General features: G+C 47.0%; 2 protein-coding genes across 2 annotated transcripts; one reads left to right on the forward strand and one right to left on the reverse strand.

Moving 5' to 3' along the window:
* The first annotated feature begins 10,280 nt into the window (after nt 1–10,280).
* Nucleotides 10,281–13,157, forward strand: LOC123397015 (bZIP transcription factor 29-like). The gene is made up of 4 exons (XM_045091734.1): nt 10,281–11,398; nt 11,491–11,623; nt 11,763–11,847; nt 12,667–13,157. Exons 1-4 carry the CDS (start codon nt 10,281–10,283, stop codon nt 12,852–12,854), a joined length of 1,524 nt encoding a protein of 507 aa, XP_044947669.1. The 3' UTR covers nt 12,855–13,157.
* A 955-nt stretch (nt 13,158–14,112) lies between these two features.
* LOC123396641 lies at nt 14,113–14,910 on the reverse strand. The gene is made up of 2 exons (XM_045091520.1): nt 14,707–14,910; nt 14,113–14,619 (listed from the first exon to the last, which is right to left on the reverse strand). Exons 1-2 carry the CDS (start codon nt 14,811–14,813, stop codon nt 14,409–14,411), a joined length of 318 nt encoding a protein of 105 aa, XP_044947455.1. The 5' UTR covers nt 14,814–14,910; the 3' UTR covers nt 14,113–14,408.
* Between the last annotated feature and the right edge of the window lie 432 nt (nt 14,911–15,342).

The raw sequence follows: 15,342 nt of genomic DNA on the forward strand, positions 1-15,342 counted from the left end.
CTTATCATTGGTTTGAGATTATCCCTCTACATCATGTCATCTTGCTTAAGGCGTTACTCTGTTCTCATGGACTTAATACACTAGATGCATGCTGGATAGCGGTCGACGTGTGGAGTAATAGTAGTAGATGGAGAAAGTATCGGTCTACTTGTTTTGGACGTGATTCCTATAGATATAATCATTGCATAGATATCGTCACAACTTTGCGCGGTTCTATCAATTGCTCGACAGTAATTTGTTCACCCACCGTCTACTTGCTTTCATGAGAGAAGCCGCTAGTAAACCCTACAGCCCCTGGGTCTATTCACATCCATCGTTTACACCTCTGCTTTTACTTTGCTTTGTTACTTTGTTGCTTTCAGTTCTCACTTGGCAAACAATCTATAAGGGATTGACAACCCCTTCATGGCGTTGGGAGCAAGCTTTTGTGTTTGTGCAGGATCTTGTGATACTCCTCCACCGGATTGATACCTTGGTTCTCAAACTGAGGGAAATACTTATCGTCACTGTGCTACATCACCCTTTCTGCTTCAAGGGAACACCAACGCAAGGCTCCAAGGCCACGGGGGAAATCCTTTGCATACTTGCGTAGGAAGTCCCTTAAGGCGTAGCCACAGCTGAAGGATTCCTGGTGCCGTCGACACACCTGTTTTTGGCGCCATTGGAAGGACTTTTGTGCATTAGCATATCTGACATCAGGCCCCCAGGCCAGCTCTCAGTCCCAGTATTTTTCAAATATTCCAGAAAAAATCATACTAGATTTTCAGGACCATCGGAGAACTTTTATTTTCGGGGTATTTTTCTACCGGACGTTAAACAGGAAACAGGGAAAACTAAACTAAATCTATCTTTTTTGTTCCAAGCTACAAAAGGTGAAAGCTTAAAACAAAGGTATGTGACTCTTTGATTCATCCATTTCATGGTCATCGAAAGAAATCCGTCAATGGGGTTGATAAAATCCTCATGGCAAAACCTTCTTGAATCGCAAAAGAGAACGGAGAATTTCCGAATAGCCACTAAGTCACCTCAATGGGGATATGTATCTCGCCAACAAGCAAATCATACTTCATCTTGACACGAGGAATAGGGCATTCAAAGCTCCCAATAAGAATCGATGAAGTTTTTTCGATAGCATTGATGCAATGTACTTGATATCGTTTCTTCGGAAAGTGCACGGTATGCTCATTACCGTTGACATGGAAAGTGACATTGCCTTTGTTGCAATCTATAACAGCCCCTGCAGTGTTTAAAAAGGGTCTTCCGAGGATGACAGCCATGGCATTGTCCTCGGGAATATCCAAGATAACAAAGTCTGTTAAGATAGTGGTGTTAGCAACCACAACAGGCACATCCTCGCAAATGCCGACAAGGAAAGCAGTTGATTTGTTGGCCATTTGCACAGAGATTTCAGTGGGTGTCAACTTATCCAGTTCAAGTCTACGATAAAGAGAGAGCGGCATAACACTAACACCGGCTCCAAGGTCACATAAGGCAGTTCTTACATAGTTTCCTTTCATGGAGCAAGGTTTAGTGGGCACTCCGGGATCACCAAGTTTCTTAGGAGTTCCACCTTTGAAAGTGTAATTGGCAAGCATGATGGAGATCTCAAGATCTGGTATCTTCCGTTTATTAGTCACGATATCTTTCATGTACTTGGCATATGGAGACATTTTGAGCATATCAACTAACCACATCTGCAAAAAGACGGGTCTTATCATTTCAATAAAGCGCTCAAAATCCTCCTCATCCTTTTTCTTGGATGGCTTAGGAGGAAAGGGCATAGGTCTCTGAACCCATGGCTCCCTTTCTTTACCATGCTTCCTAGCAGTGAAGTCATTCTTATCGTATCTCTTAGGTTGTGGGTTATCAGGATTAACCATAGGTTCAATCTCCACATCCTTATCATTGCTAGGTTGAGCATCATTATGAACATCGTTGTCCATATTGTCACCAGGTTCATGTTCATCACCAGATTGTGTTTCTGCATCAGACGCGGAAATATCATTTGGTTCTTCAGGTGTGACAGTATTTGGTGAACTGACATGTAGGTTTCTATCATCCTTCTTCTTCTCCTTAGGATGACTGGGTGTATCAGCATTAATTCCTTGAGAATCTTGATCAATTCTCTTAGGATGGCCTTCAGGATACAAAGGTTCCTGAGTCATTTTGCCTCCTCTAGTAATAACTCTGACAGAGTTGTCATTTAATTCATTGAGCAAGTCATTCTGAGCTTTAAGTACTTGTTCTACCTGAGTAGTAATCATAGAGGCATGTTTACGCAGAAGCTTCAGATCATTGACATTTCTGTCTACACAAGCACTTAAATGACTAAGCATACAAGTACTTTGTTCCAAATGTCTGCTCACATAATCATTGAAACTCTGTTGTTTGCCAACAAAGTTGTCAAATTCATCAAAGCATAAGCTAGCAGGTTTGTCAAAAGGAATATCACTCTCATCAAACCTACGCAGAGAATTTACTTCTACTACCTGTATCGGGTTATCGAGACCATGGATCTCTTCGATAGGTGGTAGATTTTTGACATCTTCAGATCTAATGCCTTTCTCTTGCATAGATTTCTTGGCTTCTTGCATATCTTCGGGACTGAGGAATAGAATACCTCTTTTCTTTGGAGTTGTCTTATGAGGTGGTTCGGGAATAGTCCAAGCATTATCGTTGATCAAGATGTTATTCAATAGGATCTCAGCTTGTTCTACAGTTCATTCCCTAAAAACACAACCGGCACAACTATCTAGGTGGTCTCTAGAGGCATCGGTAAGTCCGTTATAGAAGATATCAAGTATCTCGTTCTTCTTAAGAGCGTGATCAGGCAAAGCATTCTGTAGCTGGATGAGCCTCCCCTAAGCTTGTGGGAGACTCTCTTCTTTGAGTTGAGCAAAGTTGTATATTTCCTGCAAGGCAGCTTGCTTCTTATGGGTAGGGAAATATTTCTCACAGAAGTAATAGACCATATCATGGGGACTACTCACACATCCAGGAGCATGAGAAGTGAACCAGGCTTTAGCATCATCCTTTAAAGAGAAAGGAAACAGCTTAAGCATATAGTAGTAGCGGATCTTCTCCTCACTAGTGAAAAGGGTGGCTATATCGTGTAGTTTGGTAAGATGGGCTACGACCGTCTCAGGCTCATAACCGTGGAAAGGATAAGATTTGACTAGAGAGATTATCTCAGGATCGACAGAGAATTCATAATCCTTATCGGTGATAAAGATAGGTGAAGTGGCAAACTTCGGGTCACATTTCATCATAGCTTTCAGAGATTTTTCCTTCCACTTGAGAAGTAATTTCTCAGCGTCATAGGCATCCTTACACGCAAGAAAATCCTCAGCTATCTCTCCCTCCATAACGTAACCCTCAGGTATATCAGGCAATTCATATCTATTAGAGCTAGATCTAGTAGGAGCAAAAGCACGTTCTATCTCAATAGTATCGGCAGCTTCAGAAGCATCACGAGCATTGGCAGTAACTCTAGCAATATGAGCATCAAGGAATACCCCTAGTGGTATATCAGGCAAAGTAGTATCTCTAGCAGTATCAAGCATAGCATCATCAGGAAAAATAGCATCTCTAGCATCACCAGGTAACGCAGTATTAAGCATAGCATCTCTAGCAGTATGAGGCATAACATCTCTAGCAATATCAAGCATAGCATCATCATGCAAAATAGCATCTCTAGCATAATCAGGTAAAGCAGTATCAAGCATAGCATCTCTAGCAGTATCAAGCATAGCAGCATCATCAAGCACAGGCGACATATCAAGATTTCTAGCAGGAGGTGGTGTCGCAAACTTACTCATAACTGAAGGTGAATCAAGTGCAGAGCTAGATGGCAGTTCATTACCTCCCCTCGTAGTTGAGGGCAAGATTTGGGTTTTGGATCTATCAGATTCTTCATAGTGATCAGCAGATATAAATCCCAAGTGACTCAGAGAATATAGCAATCCCTTCCCCGGCAACGGCGCCAGAAAAAAGCTGCTGACGTGCAACTATTCCTGACTTGATGCCTCCCCGGCAACGGAGCCAGAAAAGAGCTCGTCCCAATTGCTCAACAATTAGAAATTGTCTTGCAATAGCCCACCAGCGCGTGGGATCGCGGCAGTTTTCGAGGGTAGAGTATTCAACCCAAATTTGTTGGTTCGCCCGACGGGAACTGAAAGAATATTCTCAAGTATTAGCGGCTGAATGTGTCAGATTCAACCACACCTAAAAGATTAATGTCTGCAAGCAAAGTATCAGCAGGAAAGTAGTATGATAACAACGGTGTCAGAAACGATCTGTTGACAAGGCAGACTATTCCTAACTGTCGTATCAATGGCGCCAGAAGTTGCCCATGGACGGGAAATATTCTTTCCCGACAACGGTGCGAGAAAAAGGTATTGTAGCAGGTAGCAGCAGTGGCAAGGAACAGCAGTAGTGACAGCAGTAGCAAGTAGCAGCAGTAGCGAGTAACAGCAGTAGCAAGTAACAGCAGCAGCAACAGTGGTAACAGCAGCAGAGCAAAGCAAGTAACAGCAACAGCAACAATGGTAACAGCAGCACAGCAAAACAAGTAACAGCAGCAGAGCAAAACAAGTAACAACAGCAGTGGGACAAACTCATAGGCAATGGGTCGGCGATTCGTTGGATGACATTCATCATGTAGCAGTTATAACACGGAGAGATATGTGGCTAGCTCTCGTTCGTCAATGTGATGTAGGCATGCATTCCGTGTGTCGTCATATGTGCTTAGGGAAAAGAACTTGCATGACATCTATTGTCCATCCCTCCCGTGGCAGCGGGGTCCAAAAGGATACTACGGGATATTAAGGTTCTCCTTTTAATAAAGAACCGGAACAACGCATTAGCACTTGGTGAACACATGAACTCCTGAAACTATGGTCATCATCGGGAGTGGTTCCGGTTATTGTCACTCCGGGGTTGTCGGGTCATAACACATAGTAGGTAACTACAACTTGCAAGATCGGATCTAAAACACACATATATTGGTGACAACATAATAATTTCAGATCTGAAATCATGGCACTCGGGCCCTAGTGACAAGCATTAAGCATGGCAAAGTAGTAGCAAAATCAATCTCAGAACATAGTGTATACTAGGGATCAATCCCCGTCAAAACTAACTCGATTACATGATAGATCTCATCCTACTCATCACCGCCCAGCGAGCCTATGAATAGATTACTGAAGAACGATGAAGAGCTTCATGGAATTGGAGAGGGAAGAAGGTTGATGAGGATGATGGCGATGATTTCCCCTCTCCGGAACCCAAAGCGGACTCCAGATCTGCCCTCCAGATGAAGAACAGGATGTGGCGGCGCCTCCGTATCGCAAACGTGATGGAATCTTCTCTTCTGATTTTTTTCTGGACGAAAGGGAATTTATATAACTGTGTTTGGGGGCGGCAGAGCCACGTGGGCCCCACAAGCTTGGTTGCCGCGGCCAGGGGGCCGCGGCAACGGGGCTTGTGGCCCATTGGCCCGTCCCCTCCGGTTGATCTTTGCACAGGTATTTTTCATATTTTCCAGAAATATTCTCCGTAAATTTTCAGGACGTTCCGAGAACTTTCATTTGTGCACAAAAACAACACCATGGCAATTCTGCTGAAAACAGCGTCTGTCCGGGTTAGTTCCATTCAAATCATGCAAATTAGAATCCAAAACAAGGGCAAAAGAGTTTGGAGAAGTTCTATGTGTCATGCACGTGTCCGGGTTAGTTCCCCTTTGAAGTTATCTTATCGGATTGAGTCTTTAAGAACACTTGATGTATGTTGTGCACGTGTCTATCTGTGGTGACAATGGGATATTCATGTGAGTACTTGATGTATGTTTTGGTGATCAACTTGCGGGTTTGTGACCTCGGGAACCTATGCATATGGGTTAGCACACGTTTTGACTCTCCGGTAGAAACTTTGGGGCACTCTTTGAAGTTCTATGTGTTGGTTGAATAGATGATTCTGAGATTGTGTGATGCATATCGTATAATCATGCCCACGGTTACTTGAGGTGACAATGGAGTATCTAGGTGACATTAGGGTCTTGGCTGATGTGTGTCTTAAGGTGTTATTCTAGTACGAACTCTAGGATAGATTGAACGGAAAGAATAGCTTCGTGTTATTTTACTACGGACTCTTGAATAGATCGATCAAAAAGAATAACTTTGTGGTGGTTTCGTACCCGACAATAATCTCTTCGTTTGTTCTCTGCTATTAGTGACTTTGGAGTGACTCTTTGTTGCATGTTGTGGGCTAGTTATATGATCCAATTATGTTATCATTGTTGAGAGAACTTCACTAGTGAAAGTATGAACCCTAGGCCTTGTTTCCACGCATGGCAATACCGTTCATGCTCACTTTTATCATTAGTTACCTTGCTGTTTTTGTAATTTCAGATTACAAAAACCTATATCTACCATCCATATTGCACTTGTATCACCATCTCTTCGCCGAACTAGTGCACCTATACAACTTACCATTGTATTGGGTGTGTTGGGGACACAAGAGACTCTTTGTTATTTGGTTGCAGGGTTGCTTGAGAGAGACCATCTTCATCCTACGCCTCCCACGGATTGATAAAACCTTAGGTCACCCACTTGAGGGAAAATTGATACTATCCTACAAACCTCTGCACTTGGAGGCCCAACAACGTCTACAAAGAGAAGGTTGCGTAGTAGACATCAATTCTCCTAATGATGTGATCTCGTTATCAATGACATCCAATGTCCATGGCCAAGAAACCATGACCATCTATTGATCAACGAGCTAGCCAACTAGAGGCTCACTAGGCACATGTTGTGGTCTATTTATTCACACATGTATTACGGTTTCCGGTTGATACAATTATAGTATGAACAATAGAAAATTATCATGAATAAGGAAATATAATAATAACCACTTTATTATTGCATCTAGGGCATATTTCCAACATATACAAGCCAGCGTTGGATATTATCCTCCCGCATCCCTGTCTACGGACTGGTCCCCTGTCCGTGGACGGATGCTGGAATGCCCTACGCACAAGGGGACTTGGAATAACTCATGATCACAAGGGGATCGTCCATGCGCTTGGCAGTGAGAGGATTTACATTCGTGGCGGTGCGATACGACTCGCAATCTAGGCGCCCGTGCAAATAGGATCACCATAACGTATGCGAACTCACGATCGAAATAAGATTTCAGGGGCCCGGGGTCGCAGCCACTCGCACCCCCTCAAGGTTGACATGTATACTCACTTTTAGCGGGACTAAAAGCATCTCCACTCCCCCCCCCCCCAAGAGGCCCTCTCGGGCGTCTTTTTTAGCACCGGCAGGCGAAAAACGGCCCAGTCGCGCCCCAGGAGCCCGTTTTTCGCCAATTTGGGCAAAAATAATAGCCGGTGAACCCGAGCCGAACCCAGCTTCTCGGGGGAGCCAGGGAGCGCCAGGCGGAGCGAAAAGCCAAGCGGGCCCACTCTATGGACCGTAGATGAGACGTTCCCATCGTTTTCCTCCCCTTCCTACTACCTTTCCCTCCATTTCCCCGCCCTCCTCCCGCTCCTGCCATCCCGATCACCATGCCATTGAATAACTACACCGTCCCACGCCCGCCTACCGTTGCCGACTCCAGCCAGACGAAGCAGAGGAAGCCGATTCCTAGGACGATGGGTGTTTCGGACGCCGAGTGGAGGGCGGATGTTCAAGCCGGGAGGCGGTCATGGCAGACAAGCGGAGGAGGCTCGACACGAAGAAGATCAAAGATGCGACGGATGATGTGGCGGTCGATCAGGAAGAGGTAACCTGTGCGGGGATGATGAATCCACCCGGTTGCAACCCGCAAGCCGCATGGAGGTGGTCGGCGTTGATGGCGAACCAGGACATCAAGCTCGACCTTCTGAGGACCAACGTCGCCACGAAGAACGTCAGGCTCGACCTTCTCAGGACGAACGTCGCCGCCAAGAAGAGGAACACCGACCTGCCGTTCTTGATGCCAGCAGACCCGGAGACGATGGACCACCCTCCCCCCCCCCGACAGGAACCACGCCGCCACACAGACTACCCTTGTAGAACCGACGCCGGTGACGAGCCCCATAGAGGAGCCGAACTGCACCGAGTCGTTCGTTTGGTTCATTCCATCCTTTCCTTTTGATCGCTGAACTGCTGGGTGTATTGATCGCTGAACTATGGCATGCTGATCGTCGGCTTGTAGCATGATCGCCGAACTTGTGGCGTTTTTTTGGAAGCGGGAAAAACTAATTTGAAAATGTCGGCATGTGGGGGTCGAAACCTTGGGGCATGGCTGGGAACTTGCTCGCCCCCAGGGCAACAAAAGCGCCGGCTCAACGCCAAAAACGCTATCGCCGGGGTGCGCTGCGGGCCAAACGAGTGGATATGCTCTAAGATAAAGAGGCAGCAGCATGATACGTCTCCAACGCATCGATAATTTATGAACTATTCATGCCATATTTACCTATGTTTACAATAATTTTATACGGTTTTAATTCATTTTATTTGATTTAATTAGAACTTACCCGGACTGACGCTATTTTCAGTAAAATTACCATGGTGTTGCTTTTGTGCAGAAATTAAAGTTCACGGAATTGCCCAAAACATTTTGATGATTTTTTTTCTGGAAACTATGGGAAATACGATAGCGAAGAAACACCCGAGGGGACCAGCTATAGGCCACAAGCTAACAGAGCAAGCCCACCCCCCTAGGCGCGCCTCTTAGCCTATGGGCCTCATGTGGCTCCGGTTGACGTGATTCCAACGCTGAAAATTACTATAGATCTAGAAACCCCCAAAAGTGAACGTGGACCTTCTGCTCCACCGCCGCAACTCTCTGGATCAAAGAGAAACCCATCTTGAGCCTTTCCGGTACCCTGTCGGAGGGGCAAATCATCACCAGTGGACATCTTCATCATCTTGGCGGTGTCCATGATGAGGAGAGAGTTCACTCTCGGGGCTCAGGGTATGTACCGACAGCTATATATTTGATCTCTCTCTCTCCCTCTCCCTCTCCCTCCCTCCCTCCCTCCCTCTCTCTCTCTCTCTCTCGTGTTCTTGGGATGGCATGATCTTGATGTATCACGAGCTTTGTTAATATACTTGGATCATATGATGGTCTTCCCTTGCTATCTTGATTTGATGAATTGAATCTTTCCCTTTGAGATTTTGTTATGTTGGATTGAATATTGGATTTGAGATCACTTGATGTATGTATTAGTACTCAACTTGCGGATTCTCGTGGTGACGATGAGGAAACCTATGCCTACAGATTAATACACGTTCTTGTCCTACTTTCTCTCTTAGCAATCTTGGGGTACTCTTTAAAGTTTTTTCTATTGGATTGAATTTGATAAATCTGAAATTGCTTGATCCTTGTCAATTAATTAACCCATGGATACTCATGGTGATACTGGAGTATCTAAGTGACGATCGAGCACACCACCGCTACCTTCTCGCATTGTCGGGCCCACATGGACACCCAACACTACATAGCGATGTGCCACATGGTGGCTTTGTTTCTACCCAATCACGAGGCACGAGGCAAGGGCGAAAGGAATCCAACTAGGCAAAAAAAACTAGAAGCAAATAAAAAATGTGATAGACACCCCCACACGGCTTTCCATTTTCTGTCACGCATGTGTGGTCCCACCATGAACATGTGGCGGTATTCGAGAGAGAATGTTTCATGTTTTGCTTGATGCTCCATTTGTTCTCTCATGATGTTCACTCTACGACTCCTCGTCGCAGTGTCGGCACTCGCATCATCCCTCGTTTAGCCTCATCGTATTAGTATCCCTTCGAGAACCCTAGCTGTCCGAACAGACCCTTCCCTTCCCTTGCCATGGATGACGACCAAACACATTGCCGCTAACTTCTTTCACTATCGGGCCCACATGGACACCCAACACTACGCAACGATGTGCCACAATGACTTTGATTCTACCCAACCACAAGTCACGTGTTCACGAGCCACGAGGCGAGGGCAGCAGAACGCCAACTAGGCAAAAAGAACATCAAAGCAAAGAAAAAATGTGATACACACCTCACGCGACTTTCCATTTCTGGTACGCATGTGTGGGCCCACCATGATCATGCGGCGGCACGCGAATGAGAATGTTCACGATTGCTTGATGATCGGTGTTCTCTCTCGCCGTTCACTCGATGGCCCCTCGTTGCACCGTCGACACCCCCCATCATCACGCGTTCGGCCTCTCGTATTAGTACCCCTCGAGAACCCTAGCGGCCCAACCAGTCTCCTCCCTTCCGTCCTCCCTCCTCGCCATGGACGACGACCCCGTACACCGCCGCCGCCTTCTTCCGCTGCCGGGCCCATATGGACGCCCCCGCGGACTGCCGCCGCCTCCTCCTGCCGCCGGGCCCATATGGACGCCTAACATTAGACGATCCGTGACTGTTCACCCTATCATCCCATCGCCACCGACCTCTCATCCCGTCGCCGCCGACCTCTCCTCCTCCTCCTCCCTCCGCCGCCTCCCGCCCTCGCTCCGACTCCCGCCTGCTCACCCCGCCTCCGTCGCCTCCCGTTTTGTCCCGTGCTTCGGCTACTCCCTTGCGCCGCCGCCGGCGCCGTTTCCGGCGGCGGCGAGCGGTGGCTCAGGATCCCATCACCCGCGCTCGCTGTCACAGCCCCAGTTCTTGTCCATGGACTTCCTCTTCCGGGCCTCGTACCCCGATCTGGCTGCGCCGTCGGCGATCGCGCTCTCCTCGCCGCCGCCGCCGCCGCTGTCGTCGGGCTCAGACCGTGGGCCGTCCGGACTGCCGCCGCCGTCAGGCTCCGACCGGATGGCATCCGGACTGCCGCCGCTACGGGCGGGGCATCTGCGGTCGCAGAGCGACGTCCTCCAGGGGTTCTCGTACCAGCCGAACCTGCCACCTCCGGCGCCGGTGAACGCGGAGGCCCTGGTGGCCGCGAACAACAGCACCCTCGACGGGATCCTCGGCGCGTACATGAGCACCAATGGCCTGGGCGCGGTCGGCTCCTCCGGGGCCGTCGGCCAGGAGCGGCGCGACCAGCTGGACAGCCAAGCGCCCGCGTGGAGCCCCGGTGACAGCAGCGAGAACGAAGCCGAGAGCGCGAACGGCAGCTTGCCCAGGCATTGCCGCAGCTTGTCGGCGGACAGCCTAGTAGGGAAGTTCAAGTTTGGACCCTCCGGCCTGGAGCCGTCCAACTCCGACTCCAACCTGCCGCCTCCATCTCCGGGGACGGCTGCTGCTAGTCGGCTGGCACGCAGTGGAAGTGGTTCCATTGGTGGTGCCGCTGCTCTCTTCGCCAAGGAATTCGCGAACACTAAGGAATTCAGTGAGGCAGACAAGAAGGTTATCATGGACAGTGAGCACCTCGCGCAGATTGTGCTGACCGATCCTAAGAGGGTCAGGAGGTGTGTTGGGCGTCCCTTATCGTAAGGTTATCACTGGTACAAAAAAAAGGCTTCTTTTTACTGAAAATTGATCATCTTGTAAAAATTTCCAGGATCCTGAACAATCGGCAGTCCGCTGCTAAGTCAAAGGAGCGCAAGGCAAGGTACATTGTGGAGCTTGAGGGCAAGGTTCAGGTGCTGCAGGGGGAGACTATGAACTTATCTGCACAAGTGAAAATGGTTAAGGTTCGTTCTCTGAAGGTGGTGGGCGTTTATGTATTTATTCTTCCAGGAAAGAGGCTTTCAAGCTAGAGTATGTGGTGAGCATTTTGATTTGGATTTGAAGGTTTGACAGTCTTAGTTACTGAATGTATATATTTTTCAGAAGGGCCAGACTAGGCTTTCAATTCACAACCATGAGATGAGAATCAGGATGCAAGCTTTGGAGGAGCAAGCACAGTTGAAAAATGGTGAGTTTGCTTCCTTATTTGCCGGCATCAGTGTTCGTTTTTTGAAGTTGTGGTAAAAATAGATAATGTGTCGCAGTAGAAGTCAGTGTATGTATGATATGAGTTGGTGCCCAGTGCCCATATGTTCTGACTGTGCATGTGCAACTTGAGATGTTGTAATAGAAGTTGTGATGATTTCTACAACCAAAACTTAGATTTGTGTTTACCGTGATAAAAATAGATAATGTGTTGCAACATATAAGCATGTTGGGGCGACTGGAATTCAGGAATTGTCTTGAATGTTAGGGCGACTGTAGTTTTCAATGTTAAGAGTTAAATGTGTGCTTCAGACAACCAAATGGTAGGATGGAGTCTAGGCATAACACCGAAAACATTATGTTGGTTTGTGGTGCCGCACTGTCAAACTAGCACATGTATGCATGCCTGAATAGTTTACTGCACTTGATATCGTACAGTTATTCTGAATGTGCCGCAAAACATGGATCTTATTTGACAATGGTTCCTCTTCTGGGTAACTTAATTCAAATAGAACCTGCATGTTATTGTTTAATCTCATAATGTTCTCATTTGTCGGCTGGTATATTTGCTTTCTTTATTCCCCAGTAGTGCAAGATCTTTCTACTGATTTACTTCAAGTTGTGTTATTCCAATGGTCTGCACTATTACTTCAGTTATTTTGAGTCCTGTTAGTCATGTCGTATGCTCCCCCTGAACAGACTGTGTTAACGAACTTGTTACCCTACTTTACCCATGTTAGAAAGAACTTTATTGTTTGTTTGTCTAGTCAATTAACTTTGGTTTTCATTATTCTGTGTCCAGCTCTGAACGAAGCATTGAATGCTGAGGTCGAGCGCCTAAAACAGCTTGTTGCCGAGGCTAGTAATCATCATATGCCGAACGGTTCAGAGCAAGGCATGAGCTCCCGGATGATTCAGCTGCACCAGCTGCAAATTCAGAGGCAGCCATCACAGCTCCAGCAAGGTCAGCAACGCCAGCGGAACTTCTAGGAGGCTTTCGCAAATGAGATCTTCCAAGGGAAATTCGATATTTACAGATTCAGCTAAATACACCATATGCTCTGGACAATGCTCTGCTTAGGTTGCAGGGAAACAATCATAGGAAAAACACATCTCTTGTTGTGTCAAAATTATTCTTGTTCGATCCTGGGAAAAACTCTGGTCGGTTTTTGAACTTGTAGTATAAAGTCTGTCTCTGTAGCTGTGTGGTGGATTCATCCGATTATGGTGCAATTCGTTGTGCCCCGACTTTGGACCGATAACTTGATGGAAATGCGCGAGATATTCTTTTGGGCAACTGCGGTGGCATGCTTTGTTGTTTGTACCTCGTGTCATTGTGTTCTCCATTTGCGGTTTTGAGGCATGCGCAATGGGTATTTACTACTCCCTCCGTTCCTAAATATAAGTCTTTGTAGAGATTTCATTAGTGGACTACATACGGATGTATATAGACATACTTTAGAGTATAAGATTCAATCATTTTGTTCCGTATGTAGACCCTTAGTGAAATCGCTTAAAAGACTTATATTTAGGAACGGAGGGAGTAGTATAAGCTTAGCTCCGTTTGTCGTATGATCTAAGCTGCAAGATGACCTGACTGTTTCCCCCATTGTCGCAGCTTGGTGATACTAGTTCTTTTGGGTTTGTTTGTTCTTGTTCTGAAGAAGAGCTCAGCTCTGGCTTGAGTTTCAATTTTGCGATTTTTTGCTGCCATTGGGAAGTTCTATTTAAGTTCTACAGTTCTAGATACTATCAGAGTGGCAAATATAATCCTTTGCCAATAACATTCATCAAAGTAAAGGTGGTATCTCTATCTCTAGGTAATAAAGGTGTAAAAGGGAAAGCTCACAAGGATATCTGGTACTCCTGCCAATACATGCTTTTGAGCAGAATGAAAAAGGCTGGAAAAGGTTTCTTGAGGAGTTCATGGTATTTAATCATTGGTGATCTTAAGGTGTAAGTAAACATTGGGCATATAGAGGGACAAAGGACTACTGCCATCCTTTTGCCTTTAATTTTTTTGATTTTAACAGGAGAAAGTAGAGTTGACATCTTTGCCCTTTTGATGATCAAAGCCGCCTTTCATTTTCCTCACCCCTTTACTTTTCAAAAGAGCCAGCACACAAAAACTTGTTAACTAATCTCTGTATTTCAAACTAATTAAAACATAGTGTGCAACCATGATGTAGCCACAAATCACAAATTTTCTTGGTTTTAACAAGAGAAAGTATAGTTGACATCTTTGCCCTTTTGATCAAAGCTGCCTTTTATTTTCCTCCCCATTTTTCTTTTCAAAAGAGCCAGCCAGACAAAAACTTGTTAACTAATCACTGCACTTCAAAGTAATTAAACATATAATTCGAAACCATGATCACGCCGCAAACCACACGAGTTAGATCGAGGAAAAACCTTGCGGTTGATCGATAGGCACAGATCATCAGCCAGCCAAGCCATCCCCAGCAGGCCAAGAAGCTACCATCATCAACACCTAGCCAAGCTAGCACAAGCACAACAAAGGAGCCACCCAGGAGATCGCCGGGAGGCTCAGCAGCCGGGGGCGGCGGCCTCTGCCGGCGGTGGCACCGCCTTGCAGAGGTTGGCACGCAGCGCGAGGTTCTCGCGGCGGAGGGCACCGGCCCTCTCCCGGAGCCTCTCGTTCTCCGCCAGGATGCGCCGGTTCTCCAGGTGGAGCCTCAGGTTCATCATCTCCATCTCCGCCCCTGCAGCAGCCCTCCTCCTCCTGATCAGCCGTAACCTGCAAAAGTAGAGGCGCAGCATCAAGTTCCGGCTGAACGCATCCGAAACTCCATTGCTAGCTGCTGCTGCTGCTGCTAGAGCTTACCTCTTCCTCCTGAGAGTCATGGAGGCATGAGGCTTCTTCTTCCTCCCCTGCTGCCCGATGAACAGCACGCCAGGGGATGATGAGTTCCAGGAAGCAGAGCTGCACATGCTGGCGATGCTCCCCCTAGACGGCTACTAGATTCGGGTCACCTGTGAGGAGCTCACTCAAGGTGCTTGGAATGAGCCGTCTGTCTGTCGGCAACACACGCTGCTGCATATATAAGGTGGATTTGGCCTCGGCCTTTTTTTTCTTGCTTTGGCGCCGTACGTACGTGGGTGAGCCTGCCATGGTGTGCTTTAGGCGTTTTGTTTGGTGGTGCATGCAATGCAGTGCAATGCACACACGTACTATATGCCTTTGAGGTTTGACATGACACCATGCATGTGAAGGATAGGAGATGGAGGCAGGCGTTCCACTCCATCATGGCCAGCATGGACCATATAGATGCCAAGGGATCCATATCTTCCATGAACTAATCATTCGGCACACAATCTCATCCCAAAAGCAAGCAAGAAGAAAAGGAGAGCGAAGGGATGAAAATCGATGCGATTATTACATGGGTTTTGGATGCCATGGCGCAATTGCACGTGAGGACACCATGATCTAGCTTTTGACATGGATGGCGAGGCTAGCTCG

The sequence above is a fragment of the Hordeum vulgare genome, chromosome 5H (genome assembly GCF_904849725.1).
Source record: "Hordeum vulgare subsp. vulgare chromosome 5H, MorexV3_pseudomolecules_assembly, whole genome shotgun sequence".
NCBI classification, from domain to species: Eukaryota; Viridiplantae; Streptophyta; class Magnoliopsida; order Poales; family Poaceae; genus Hordeum; species Hordeum vulgare.

Coding starts and splice junctions, on each gene's coding strand:
- LOC123397015 (XM_045091734.1), top strand. CDS start 10,281: ATGGACGACGACCCCGTACACCGCCGCCGCCTTCTTCCGCTGCCGGGC. Junction 11,624..11,762: donor CACAAGTGAAAATGGTTAAG/GTTCGTTCTCTG, acceptor TATATTTTTCAG/AAGGGCCAGACTAGGCTTTC. Junction 11,848..12,666: donor GCAAGCACAGTTGAAAAATG/GTGAGTTTGCTT, acceptor TTCTGTGTCCAG/CTCTGAACGAAGCATTGAAT.
- LOC123396641 (XM_045091520.1), bottom strand. CDS start 14,813: ATGTGCAGCTCTGCTTCCTGGAACTCATCATCCCCTGGCGTGCTGTTC. Junction 14,620..14,706: donor ATGACTCTCAGGAGGAAGAG/GTAAGCTCTAGC, acceptor CTACTTTTGCAG/GTTACGGCTGATCAGGAGGA.